Source organism: Psammomys obesus, unplaced genomic scaffold, assembly GCF_907164565.1.
Source record: "Psammomys obesus unplaced genomic scaffold, mPsaObe1.curated_primary_1811, whole genome shotgun sequence".
Lineage (NCBI taxonomy): Eukaryota > Metazoa > Chordata > Mammalia > Rodentia > Muridae > Psammomys > Psammomys obesus.
In genome coordinates, this window is record NW_026590571.1 from 1,990,447 (window position 1) to 2,005,069 (window position 14,623).

Here is a 14,623-nt window from a genome sequence, read left to right on the forward strand (position 1 = left end):
TCAACCTCATTAGCCATTAGGGAAATGCAAATCAAAACAACCCTGAGATTTCACCTTACACCCATCAGAATGGCCAAGATGAAAAACTCAAGGGACAACACATGCTGGAGAGGTTGTGGAGAAAGGGGAACCCTTCTCCACTGCTGGTGGGAATGTAAACTGGTACAACCACTCTGGAAATCAATCTGGCGCTTTCTCAGACAACTAGGAATAGCACTTCCTCAAGATCCAGCCATACCACTCCTAGGCATATACCCAAAAAAGGCGCAAGTACACAAAAAGGACATTTGCTCAACCATGTTTGTAGCAGCTTTATTTGTAATAGCCAGAAGCTGGAAACAACCCAGATGCCCCTCAACTGAAGAATGGATGCAGAAACTGTGGTACGTCTATACAATTTTTGTATTACTCAGCAATGAAAAATAAGGAAATCATGAAATTTGCAGGTAAATGGTGGGACCTGGAAAGGATCATCCTGAGTGAGTTGTCCCAGAAGCAAAAAGACACACATGGTATATACTCACTCATATAAACACACAACATAGAATAAACCCACTAAAATCTGTACATCTAAACAAACTAAGCAAAAGAGAGGACCCTAACTAAAATGTTCAATCCCCATCCTGAAAGGCAAAGAGGATTGACATCAGAAGAAAAAGAAAATAAGAAACAACCTCGGAACCTGCTACAGAGGGCCTCTGAAAGCCAGAAGAAAACAGGAAACAACCTTGAAACCTGCCACAGAGGGCCTCTGAAAGCTTCTGCAGTATAGACTGTCAAAGCAGATGCTGAGCCTGATGGCCAACTGATGGGCAGAGTGAATGGAATTCTATGTAAGAAGTGGAAAATAGTAAGAGCTGGAGGGGACGGGAACTCCACAAGGAGACCAACAGAACAAGATAATTTGAACACAGGGAACTTCCCAGAGACTCATACTCCAACCAAGGACTATTCGTGGAGATGACCTGGAACCCCTGCACAGGTGTAGCTCATGGCAGTTCAGTGTCCAAGTGTGTTACATAGTAATGAGAAGAGGGACTGCCTCTGACATAATCTGATTGGCCTGCTCGTTGATCACTTCCCCCTGAGGGGGGAGCAGCCTTATCAGGCCACAGTAGAGGACAATGCAGCCACTTTTGATGAGAACTGATAGACTAAGATCAGAAAGGAGAGGAGAACCTCCCGTATCAGTGGACTTGGGGAGGTGCATGCATGCAGAAAGGGGAGGGAGGGTGGGATCGGGAGAGGAGGAGGGAGGGGCTTATGGAGGGATAAAAAATGAATAAAGTGTAATTAATAAAAAAAGCTGTAATATCAAAAAGAAAAAAAAAGAAAAAGTTACCTAGGCTATAAAGGATTCCAAAAATTCAACAAAAAATAGTATTCATTCAAGACATAGAATACATCTAAATAAAATAAATGTCTTAGGAAAGAAAAAAAATATTGTTTTATATAATTTCAAGTTACATGGTATTTCAAGTTTAATCTTTCCACTATATATATATATATATATATATATATATATATATATATATATATATATATATAAACACGTGCCTAGTATTCGAAATCTAGCTTAGAATCTGTGGTTCGAAAGCTCACAAGACCCAGCAGTGAACCTACTACTATTACTATGCTAAATTGGCATAATACCTTCTAAATATGTATTTCTCTACCTGTAGATTAGTGCTGTTCTAAGACGTTATCAGTTAAGTTTATTTGTATAGTGAGCAGTGCTTATTAAAGAAATATACACCCGGTCAAAGTGCACAGAGTGAGTAGAATTCTTATCCACCAAAGAGGATATCTCCTCAGGAACTACTGTGGAGGAGAAGTGGAAGAACTGTATAAATCTGGAGGTCAGGGAGGATCAGAGGAAAACTGTCTTCTAGACACAGTACAACCACTGCACTCATGAACTCAAAGCAGCTGTGGCTGCCAGCAAAAGCCCTGCATGAGATCAAGCCAACATTCTAGCACAGGTTTCGAAGGTGCTTTTGAGCACTACTCATCTATAATTGATGAGCTATGGATTGTTGAAGGCTTCTGGAGTGAAAGGAATTCATCTTCTTTAATGGTATGGCCTCTGCTATCTTATGCATAATCCACTGCCAAAACTGAACATTGTTAGCCACTTGCCTTCCACAACCACTGGATTGCTAAGATAATAAGACTGAATTTTATCTTATAATGTAAAGAATGCTTGTGCTACAAACTAAATCAACTATTAAGACAAGTAACCATCATAAAATCTGTCCTCCAAATTTACTTTTATAAAAAAAAGTTAGAGCATCATTACAATATAGTTGTACAAATCTTTAATTTTATATCTTTAATCTAAAGTCTTGTACGACTCCATTGTATCTATACAGTGTCTATTATATCTCTACTGTATCTCTCTGCTTGTATCTACTGTCTCTACCCGAGAAGAGATGAATCTACCCAATCTATGTCTTCAATGTAAGTACATGGAATATAAAATATTTAAATAATATCATTGCACATTATTTTAGAGTAGTTTTAGGCCATGAGGCCAAAAAAACCCCACACATTATATTTTTATTTATTACAATTTATTAATTTTGTATCCTGGCTATAGCCCCCTTCTTCTTTTCCTCCCCATTGTACCCTCTCTCTCTCTTTTCTTCCCCTATGCTTCTTCCCTAGTCCCTTGATTTGGGAGTTCCTCCTCCCATACTATTTGACCTTAACCTATAAGGTCTCATCAGGACTAGCTGCATGTTCTTCCTCTGGCTGTATCCCTTCTCTAGTTTTTTCTCAATCCCACCATCCTGCCCTTCTCTACTCCTAAGCACCTTCCCTAGTCCACTGATAGGGGAGGTCCTCTCCCCCTACTATCTGACGCTTGCCTCTCAGGTCTCGTTAGTACTGGTTGCATTGTCTTCCTCTGTGGCCTGGTAGGCTGCAACACACAGGGAGATGTGATCAAAGATCTGGCCACAGAGTTCATGTCCCCTTACTAAGAAACCCACTTGAAGACTGAGCTGCCTATGAGCTACATCTGAGGAGAGAGTCTAGGTCTTCTCCATGCACTGTCTGTGGTTGCAGTATCAGCTTCTGCAGGATGCTTTTGGCCCAGGCTTTTAGGCTTTGTTGGTCTCCTAGTGGAGATTTTTATCACCATCAGGTCTTTCTATAGCCCCTTCTTCCATAAGATTCCCTGAATTCTTCTCCAAATCTGGCAATGAGTCTCTTTATCTTCTTCAATACCCTGCTGGGAATAGTCTTTCAGAGGGCCTCTGTGGTAGGCTCCTATCCTGTTTCCTGTCTTCTCCTGTTTCCAATATTTATCCCACTTGCCCTTCTGAATGAGGATTGAGCATTTTCCACAGAGCCTCCTTGTTGTTTGTTTTCTCCAAGACTGTAGATTTTAGTATGTTTACCCTATATTCTTTTTTATTTCTTTTTTAATATAATTTTTAATTATTACAATTTATTCACTCTGTAACACAACTGTAGCCCCACCCTCGATCTCCCCCAATTCCACACTCCTTCACTCCCTTATCTCCTCCCATGCCTCTTCCCCAGTCAACTGATAGTGGAGAGCCTCCTCCCCTTCCATCTGACCCTAGCCTATCAGGTCTCATCAGTATTGTCTTTCATAGTCTTCCTCTGTGGCCTGGTCAGGCTGCCCCCTCTCTGGGGAAAGTGATCCAAGAGCCAGCCACTGAGTTCATGTCAGTGACAGCCCCTACTCCCCTTACTATGGTACCCACTTGGACAATGAGCTGCCATGGGCTACCTCTGTGCAGGGGGTCAAGGTTATCTCGATGAATGGTCCTTGGTTGGAGTACCAGTCTCAGAAAAGACCTATAGGCCCAGATTTTTTGGTTCTGTTGTGCTCCTTGTGGAGCTCTAGACTCTTCCAGGTCTTTCTATCTCCCCCTTTTTCATAAGATTTCCTGCACTCTGGACAAAGTTTGCCTATGAGTCTCAGCATCCACTTTAATACTCATTTATTCTATATTCTATGGCTAATATCCACTTATAAGTGAGTACATACCATGTGTGTATTTCTGCTTCTGGGTTACCTCAAGATGATATTTTCCAATTCCATCCATTTGCCTGCATGATTTCTTTGTTTTTAATTGTTGAGTAGTATTTCATTGTGTAAATGTACCACAATTTCCCTATCCATTCCTCAGATGAGGGACATCTAGGTTGTTTCCACATTCTGGCTATTCCAAATAAAGTTGCTATGAACATGGTTGAGCAAATTTCCTTATTGTATAGTAGATCATATTTCAGATATATGCCTACGAGTGGTATAGCTGGATCCTGAGGTAGCAGTTTTCCTAATATTGTGAGGAAGTGCCAGATTAATTTCTTAAGTGGCTGTATATGTTTACATTCCCAGCAGCACTGGAGGAGGGTTCCTCTTTCTCCACATCTTCTCCAGAATGTGTTATCAATTGAATTTTTGATCTTAGTCATTCTGGTGGGTGCAAAAATAAGATCTCAGGGTCATTTTGATTTGTATTTCCATTATGATTAGGGTCACTGAGCATTTCTTTAGTTGTTTCACTGCCATTTGATATTTCTTTATTGAGAATTATCTGTTTAGCTCTGTACCCAGTTTTTAATTAGATTACTTGATTTGTTGCTTTTTAACTTCTTGAGGTTTTATATATTCTGGATATTAGACCTCTGTCAGATATACAGTTGGTGATCATCTTTTCCCAGTCTATAGGCTCTCATTTTGTTTTGTGACAGTGTCCTTTGCTTTACAGAAGCTTTTCAGTTTCATGAGGTACCATTTATTGATATTTGATCTTAGAGCCTGTGCTGTTGGTGTAATGTTCAGGAAGTTACCTTTTGTGTCCATGTGGTCAATGCTCTTCCCGAGTTTTCTTTTAATAAATTTAGTGTGTCTGGATTTACTTTGAGACTTTGACCCACTTGGATTCTAGGTTTGTGCAGTGTGGCAGCCTTTTTGGAGTTAATGGCAAATTTGGAGTTAATGGCATCTTAGCAGTAGAATTCGGCCTCTTGGCTTTGGCTATTTTCTAAAGTCCAGTTTCTCATAAACTGACTTTGGTGGTCCTACAGCAGACTGCTCTGACCCTGTGAAACTCTGCAACCATAGTAACCAGACAGCAGGCTCTGTGTAACCTTGAGTGAGCTCTCCTATGTTTTGACCAAGTAAAAGCTCCTACGTGAGAAACTGCTTGTACTTTTTTGCCTACTTAAGTGTTAACCTGACGTCCGTTAAATCAACACCTGGATCAGCATGTAGACTTGTTGTCCTTCTGTGTGTTGCAGTCTCTCTCTCTCTCTCTCTCCCTCTCTCTCTCTCTCTCTCTCTCTCTCTCTCTCTCTCTCTCTCTCCCAGCCCTCTCTCAGGTGGTATTCAGGTGTCACTGCTGGCCGGTGACAGTGCAGGGTGATAAATATAGATTTATTTGCATTTTTATACATGTAGACATCCAGTTAGACCAGCACCATTTGTTGAAGATGCTATCTTTATTCCATTGCATGGTTTTGGCTTATTCTTCAAAAATAAAATGTCTGGAGACTTGTGTGTCCCTTTCTTCAACTTGATTCATTGATCCACCAATCTGGTTCAATGCCAGTACCATGCTAATCTTATTACTATTATTCTATAGTACAATTTGAGATCACTGTGGTATGTGGATATACCTCCAGAAGCTCTGTTATTGTCCTGGATTGTTTTAGTATTTCTTGGTTTTTTTCTTTTTAAATATGAGAGAGAGAGAGAGAGAGAGAGAGAGAGAGAGAGAGAGAGAATTGTTCTTTCAAGGTGTGCAAACAATTGTGATGGTTTGAAGGGAATTGCACAGAATCTGTAGATTGATTTTGGTAGGATGGCCATGTTCACTACATTAATCTTACAGATCCATGAGCATGGGAGACATTTCCATCTTCTGATTTCTTCTTCAGTTTCTTTCTTTAGAGACTTGAAGTTTTATTCATACAGGTCTTTCACTTGCTTGGTGAGAGTCACACCAAATTACATATAAAATTTGTGGCTCTTGGGAAGAGTGTGTTTCCCTAATTACATTCTCAGCCATTTTGTCTTTGTATACAAGAGGGCTTCAGAGTTTTCAGGGTTAATTTGTATCCAGACACTTTGCTGAAGGTGTCTATCAGCTGAAGGCTTTCTCTGATAGTAATTTTGGGTCCACTAATGTATACTGTCATATTGCCTGTGAATAGTGATACTTTGATATTTTCCTTTCTGATTTGTATCCCCTTGTTCTACTTTAGTTGTCTTATTGCTCTAACTAAGACTTCAAGTACTATGTTGAAGAGATGAGGGGAGAGTGGGCAGCTTTCCCTTGTCCCTGATTTCAGTGAAATTAATTTAAATTTCTCTCAGTTTAATTTGATGTTGGCTGTAGGCTTGCTGTATTTGCTTTTATTATGTTTAGGTATTTGCCTTTCATAAATGGAATCTATCAAGAAAATTGTCCATTTCCTTTAGATTTTAAAACTTTGTTACTTATATTCTTTGTAAGTAAGACTTAATGATTCTTTGGATTTCCTTAGTATCTGTCCTTACTTCTCCCTTTCATTTCTGATTTTGCTGATTTGGATAGTTTCTTTTTGTCTTTTAGTTAGTGTGGCTAAGGGTTTGTCTATCATTTTAATTTTCTCAAAAAATGATCTCTTGGTTTCATTGATTCTTTGAATTTTTTTCTTTGTTTCAAATTCATTAATTTCAGCACTGAGTTTTTTTTTTATTTTCAGGCTTCTATTCTTCTTGGGTTTGTCAGCTCAATTTTTTCCCTAGGGCTTTCAGATGTGCCTTTAAGTTTCTTGTACGAGATGTCTAGAATTTCTTTATTAAGGCACTTAGTGCCATGAACATTCTTCTTAGCTCTGCTTTCATTGTGTCCCACAAATTTGTTTAAATTGTACCTTCATTTTCTTTGTATTTTAGAAAGTCTCTAATCTCTTTTTTTATTTATTTCCTTACCCAGTTGTTGTTGAGTAAAGAGTTGTTTAGTTTTCATATGTATGAGTAGGCTTTTTGTTATTTCTGTTGTTTTGAGGTCTAACTTTAGACCATTGTGGTCTGATAGGGTACAAGGGATAATTTTTGTCTTCCTCTCTCTGTTTAGGCTTGCTTTGTGCCTGAATATATGGTTAATTTTGGAGAAAGTTCATTGAGGTGCCGATGAGAAGGTATACTCTTTTATATCTGATAAAAAGTTCTGTGGACATCTATTTGGTCGACTTGGTTTAAGATGTCTGTAGGTTTGTTTCCTGTTTTCTTCTTCTGGCTTTCAGGGGCCCTCTGTAGCAGGTTCCTAGGTTGTTTCCTGTTTTCTTCTTCTTCTGATGTCCATCCTCTTTGCCTTTCAGGTGGGGATTGAACATTTTAGTTAGGGTCCTCTCTCTTGCTTAGTTTCTTTCGATGCACAGATTTTAGTGGGTTTAGAGGGCCTCTGAAAGACTGCCCTGCAGACTATCAAAGCAGATGTTGAGCCTGATGGCCAACTGTCGTGCAGAGTGAATGGAATTTTATGTAAGAAGTGGGAAATAGTAAGCGCTCGAGAGGACAGGAACTCCACAAGGAGAGCAACAGAACAAGAAAATTTGAACACAGGGAACTTCCCAGAGACTCATACTCCAACCAAGGACTATTCATGGAGATAACCTAGAACCCCTTCACAGATGTAGCTCATGGCAGGTCAGTGTCCAAGTGGGTTACCTAGTAATGGGAAGAGGGACTGCCTCTGACATAATCTGATTGGCCTGCTCTTTGATCACCTCCCCCTGAAGGGGGAACAGCCTTACCAGGCCACAGAAGAGGACAATGCAGCCACTTTTGATGAGAACTGATAGACTAAGATCAGAAAGGAGAGGAGAACCTCCCCTATCAGTGGACTTGGTGAGGGGCATGCATGCAGAAAGGGGAGGGAGGGTGGGATCGGGAGGGGAGGAGGGAGGAGCTTTTGGGGGGATACAAAATGAATAAAGTGTAATTAATAAAAAATAAAAAAGTTTTAAAAAAGATGTCTGTAGGTGTCAATATTTCTCTGCTTAGCTTCTGTCTCCATGATCTTTCCCTTGATGAGAGCAGAGTGAAGTCTCCTACTATTAGGACTTGTGATCAATATGTGAATTAACTGAAATAATGTTTCATTTAAGAATTCAGGAGCTCTTTTATTTGGAGCACAGACATTCAGGATTATGATGTCCCCATGGTGGATTTTTCCTTTGATGTGAATGAAGTGCTCTTCTCATCTTTTTTGATTAATTTTGGTTGAATGATTATTTTATTAGGTATTAGTACAGGTACTCCAGCTTGCTTCTTTTGTCTGTTTGCTTAGAAAGCATTTCTCAAGCCCTTTACTCTGAGGTAGTGTTTATCTTTGTTGTGGAGATATGTTTCTTGAATGGAGCAGAACACTGGATCCTGTTTCCATGACCAATCTCTTAGTCTGCACCTTTTTATTGGAGAGTTGATTCCATTGATGTTGATATATAATAGAGACCAATGAATCAGCTGCTTCCTTATATTTTGGAGTTGGTGGTGATAAGTGTGTTTGTATGCTTGTTTTCTTTTGATTTTTGTTGTTGTTGTTAAGTTATCTATGCCCTGTGTTTTCTTTGGTGTAGTTGACTTCTTTAGATTGGAGTTTACCTTCTCATATCTTCTGTGGGGCTGTGTTTCTGTATAGATATTGTTTAAATATCTATAGATATTTAAGACAAAAATCTATAGATTTGTCATAGAATATTTTCTTTTCTCCCTCTATGTTAATTGAAAGTTTTTCTGACTACAGTATTCTGGGTGGTCTCTTAGTGACTGCATGACATCTGCCCAGGTCCTCTGGCATAGGTTCTGTTCAGTAGTCTCATGTGTTTCTGATAAGTCTACCTTTATATGTTACTTGGCCTTTTTATGTTGCTGCTTTAAATATTTTTGTTGTTGTTTCTGTAGATTCAGTGTTTTGATTATTATGTGACATGAAGAGTTTCTTGTCTGGACTAGTCTATTTGGTGTTATGTAAGCCTGATGTACATTTAGAGATATCTCTTTCTTTACATTCAGAAAATTTTCTTCTGTGGGTTTCCTGAAAATATTTTCTGGACTTTAGAGCCTGGAATCTTATTTTTCGTCTATTCCTATTATTTTTAAGTTGTGTTTTTGATTTCTTGGATGTTTATGTGAGGACCTATTTTGATTTTATGCATTTTTTGAGAGATGTCTTGATTTATTTGATTTTATCTTAAGCGTCTAAGAGTCTCTCTCCATATCTTGTATTCGTTTAATGATGTTTACCTCTGTGGTTCTGATCTCTTCGCTAGGTTTTCCATCTCTAGGAATTTCTCAGTGTGTTTTCTTTATTGATTCTAATTATGTTTTCATGTCTTGTACCATTTCCTTCATGTGTTTGATTTTGGATTCCTGTCTGTCCATGATGGCCTCTCTTTTTTGTTTGTTTCCTTTTTATGCACCTCTATTTGTTTGGCTGTATTCTCCTGTATTTCATTGAGCGCTTTGTTCATTTCCTTTATATGTACCTCTAATAACTTGATAAGCATAGATTTGAGATCATTTCCCTGTGTTTCCATTGAATTAAATTATCCATTGATTTTTGGGGTTGCTGGTGAAGCCATAATGTCCTGATTTTTGTTGGATGTGTTCCTAAGCTGTCCTCTAGCCATCTGATTGTTTACAGCCTTTGCTGTGTGTTTCTAGAGCCTCTACTGCAGACTGGGCCTTCCTGTCTCTGGAGTCTGGAGTATTCTTCAGGAAGATAAGAGTGCTTCATCAGTTTTGGTGTATGTGTATTGGTGTTTTGGATGCAGGTAAGTAAGAAATGACACAGGCACATCTATGTTCTTTCGGGACTGTCCTTGGAAGTGTGCCTTGAAGGAAGAGGCAAACACATGTAGATGTCTGGGAGTGTAGAGCTTAATTACAGGTGGTGGGCCTGGCATGGTTCCAGGGTGCAGTGGCCCTATGCATGTGCCCAGAATGGTTCAGTGGCCCACAGTCCTGTCGTACTCTCTGCTCCAGACACTTATATCTGTCTGGGCTGTTCATCTCTGTTTCAGGAATTGTTTGCCTGGACTCCATTGAGAGATCTGCAGAATGGGGGCTTGCATGTTGAGAATGCTGTCTCAGGGATCCGGATGTTGTCCACAATGGGGGTGGTGGTGGGAGGGATCCAATGTCTACCTGCTTGTGCAGGAGAGTCTCTAGGTCTGGATCTCTGTACCTTCTCACTTGCAGGCATATGTGGAAGGAACAGTGGACCCATTGTTCTCTACTCTCAGATATGGGCCCCATAGGGTAGCCGGTGGTGTCCACTATCTACCATCTAGAATACTGGTTTCAGGACCTGTGGCTAAGCACTTGCTGCCTGGGTAAGCTATTGTGGTGGTTGTGCTGTAGGCCTAAGCAACTGCAGTGCATCATACATGCAAGACAAGTACTCTAACACTTGGATTTAATCCTAGCCTGCTTATGCCTGATACTTCTCAATGCTTTTAGAAGAATCTCATTTCAATAAATTCTATTAGTTATAGCCTTCCTCTCTTGAAACTTTTCCTTTGGCATGAACTAATACTTAAAGGAATATCAAGCATGACTAGCCATCTTTAATTAGAAATATAATATGATTCTTCCTGGAAAAGTCTGTATATATTTCTAGCTATATGTCACTTTATATTCCACTCACATATATAATCAATAATTTTAATTTTTATATTTACATGATATATATTCATTGTTTTCAATAATATTGTTTCACCTGTTCAATTTTCTTCTTCTATTCTGTCTGCTGATGCAACTTCCAGCTCACACATTATCCTCTATTGAAGGTGTCTCACATTCCCATTTTGAGATTAACGTTTCTTCCCCTTTGCTGCTTCCCATGGCTATGGCTAAAGTTTCAATATATCAAAGTATAGCTTAATTTCAAGATATCTAGACCCAAAATGAGATGCAAATTCATGAGGGTCAGGAGCCACATCCTATCTATCATTATATGCTATATAATATGGGAAAGTATATAACAATGAACGGAAGAGTATATGTTCAATGTGCTGAAGCAGTCTGGTGACTCAAATACATAATTATCAAAATCATGTTCTGAAATATTATAAACTCACCAAACCTACTACCATAAACAAAGTGAGCATATACAGAGAAAACATTAAATGGATTGATTTAATTCTTCGTATATCTAACTGAATAATTTGAATTTGTGGTTCATTTTCATAAAGCAATAAAATTCATTGGTTTTGGTGAATAGTAAATTAAGAATTATAAGTTATTATGAAAATAATCATGAATTTGGATGACATGGTGTGTGGCTTCAATGAGAAGATTTAAGAAGCTTAAGTGAGAAGTTTATTATGTACTGATGCCCTGTCTTTGAAAAAAAAAAAAACACCAAAATTATGTGAAACTTATGGACAATATCTTTTAATGAATACTAGATAAAACTGTAAAATTAGAAAAGTCTACTAAATAGTATGTTTAAAAATCTGGAATAAGAAAATCAGAAATAAACTTTAAGTAATATTATTCTGTAGTTGGCTATTCAGGACAGGAAAACCTTCTCTGCCAGTCTCCCTTTATTGTGCATACTTTTTAAACTTTGTATAATTTTCAGAAAAGTGCACTGGCCCTTCTGAGGAGCTCCAGCAGCTATGCCAGGCTGCCTCTAGGATATCCCACACATCTTTCCCTGTGTACCCCCTCTTCAGGTCTTCAGTTCCCCTGGCTGCCACACCCTGTGGTCCCTGAAGAAGGTACCCAGATCTTCAACTTGTGATGCTTACCTCTCCACACCTCCAGACAGCAACATCTCAGGTCTCCAGTTGACTGAGGCTAAATCTGCACAGCCCTGGGACCTGAGAACAGATCCCTGGAGAAAGTGAGAAGCTGAAGCCACAGAGAAAAACATCATCATCTGGGGCCCAGTTATGGCTGCTGCTGGCAGGGAGCTAGTCTGTGAGCTCTAGCACCATCTTTGTGGTAACAATTTATAAACTAGATTACACAGAGGCAGGTAGCTTTACATGGTGTGACTCTGCCACACTAAAAATCTGACCCCTTAGTATAAATTCATAGTTTAGCTAAGGAAAGTTGTTTTGTTTAGTTTAGAGTTCAAGTCTCTATAAACCCCTTAGGACATGAGTTAATAGTCCCCTCCATCACAACTTTCTGTAAAAATGGCAGTTCTGTCCTCTAACTGTAACAAATGCCAACATCTCCAGCCCATTAGTGGGGTCCCTCCAGGATTTATGCTAATTTTAAGTGAAAAGGCTGAACAAAAATACACCAAACCCTAAGCTTCCTCCAAGCTCAGGACGTAAAATCCCACCAATCCTCACTCTGGAAATCTCTGTTCTAGAAAGTACTTCCTCTAAAAACTCATATATGAAGTCTTTTGCTCAGCTCTTTGCTCCTTTTCCTGGAAGCAGAGCCAGACACTCCAGGATTCCTCTCTCCAATAAATATCTTTTAAGAGATTTACTGCCTGGTGTGACTTTTTCATCTGAAGAAGCAAAGAAGCCCAGAGGAGAAGAAGCACAGAAAGAGCAGAGTGTAGGTCAGGAGCGCCTCAGCTCCTCAGAAGTTGGAGTAACCCTCCCCTGGAAGCTGCAATGACTCTACTGAGGAGGGGTCTTTTTAGAGCTGAGTGGTTCCTGGGTTTCTCTGTCTCAGGATACTGGTCCCTTGGGACACTGCCCCACCTCAGAGCTGAAATACATCCCCAGGCCTCACAGTTGTGGGTTTCCTTACCTTATCGGGAAGGTATGGTCAATCCATACCTTCTGGTTCATCTGCAACACTGAAATAAATTACTTCATTGATATGTTTGCAATAAATAGGGTCACACTTTCAAATTTTATGATATTATAATAGACCCTTTGTAAAGATAGTCTTTAGCAAAGCAAACAGGGTGGAAAGATCAGTACTTCTAGAGACCTTAAGATGACTATAAGTGATCTGCTTAATACACTTCTAAAATTATGTCCAGTAAGTATATCTTCCCAGTAGGATACGTCCACAAATGGGGCACTTAATTATCTTCTAATTTGAAAAAAAATACTTTGATGAATAGTAGTTATTCAGTACTAGCTATTAACTATTTTATAATATAAAAGGATTTTACTGTATAACTGAAGCTGGCCAGGAATTCAACATTGTCCTCTTATTCTAAATTCAATCATTACAAGAATAAATCACCATGATGCTGGCTAATTCCTATGTCCTCCCACTTTCACTACCTTTCTTCTCATTCCCTATCAAATAATGCTCCTCAAGTATAAATGGTAACTTCTCTATAAACACTTTTTTAGAGATAAGTAATACTTTTCTTCTGTTAATTGTGTACATATAAGTTTTATAATAGCTGTTCTTCTAGTTATTTTAATGTATCTATTAAATTTCAAATATAAACACCTTTAACTAAGTATTGCAATTCTTTTTTTTTCTTTTCTTTTTTTTCTACCCTGTATTGCAATTCTTAAACTTTCTTATAGAGATATATTTGGAGTCTCAAAGACAAAGTAATACTTGCTATAAAATACATACCACAAAGCTATATTTATTTGAAAAGCTAGAATGAATTGACAAACTATGCTTTCTCCAATATCACTTATCCAAAAAGAAAATAAAAAAAAATTATAGTTGTGTTTATTATTTCCATATTTCTCTCCAGGCAATGTAATTCACAAAAAATATTTTATTAAGGACTTAATACCTCTGAATTCTCCACGTTTCCAAGGACATACATGGAGAATGTACGGAGTTGAGTTGTCAGGTTCTATGGTGATACAAGGATTTCCCCAAACTATTGAGAGATCTGAAGTTACCTAGGAGAGTGGATTAGAAAATAAGAATCATGTAATGTCAGTATGAAAAGGTTTTCTTTGCTTTATCATGCTATAATATTATATGAGTTATTGTGATAAGCTACTGCATAAATGTATTCTAGCTTAATTACTTTCATTAACTCTATAGACTTTTCACTGAAAAAAAAAGTCAGAAAACTGCCTTAGACGAGAGAAGAAAAATCTGAGAAGAGACTTATGGAAAATCAGAAAAAAGGGAAATAATTTTTACAGAAAATCAATTTTATTTATTTTTTTGCTAATTGAATATTGATCATAAAATATTAGTATCTTTTACAGATAACAGGCAATTTTTAGAGAAATTTGATGTACAATAAATATAACTATTTCAATGAGTTTGTATGTTAGTAATAACACAGTATGTGAAGAATATTTAAAAAAAAGTTGGTACAACCTTGTTTAAAGTTTCAGCTAGTCCTATTTCTATATATATGTCCATTATGGTGATTCCTAGAAATTAAATCAGACATCTTAAAACATTTTTAAGATTTACATTTTAATTTTTATTAGTGCATATATGTGTGCATTCATGAAGATCAGAAGAAGGGCTTGAGTGCCATCGAGCTGTAATTATAGGTGGTTACAACCTGATTGATGTGGGTACTAAGATTTGAATTCTCAACAGAGGAAACTTGAATGGGTGAGAAGCACTTAAATAAATGCTCACCTTTCTTAGTCATCAGAAAAATGCAAAACAAACAACTTTGAGATTCTATCTTACACTGGTCAGAATGGCTAAGATCAAAATCTC

At 38.2% G+C, this 14,623-nt stretch overlaps 1 protein-coding gene across 1 annotated transcript in view; it reads right to left on the reverse strand.

Annotated features, from left to right (window-relative positions):
• The window catches only part of LOC129677283 (cilia and flagella-associated protein 47-like), a 603,052-nt gene that overhangs the window by 213,828 nt on the left and 374,601 nt on the right, over window positions 1–14,623 (reverse strand). Inside the window, 1 exon segment of the mRNA XM_055607932.1 lies at window positions 13,722–13,833. Within this exon segment, the coding sequence (XP_055463907.1) occupies window positions 13,722–13,833 (112 nt within the window).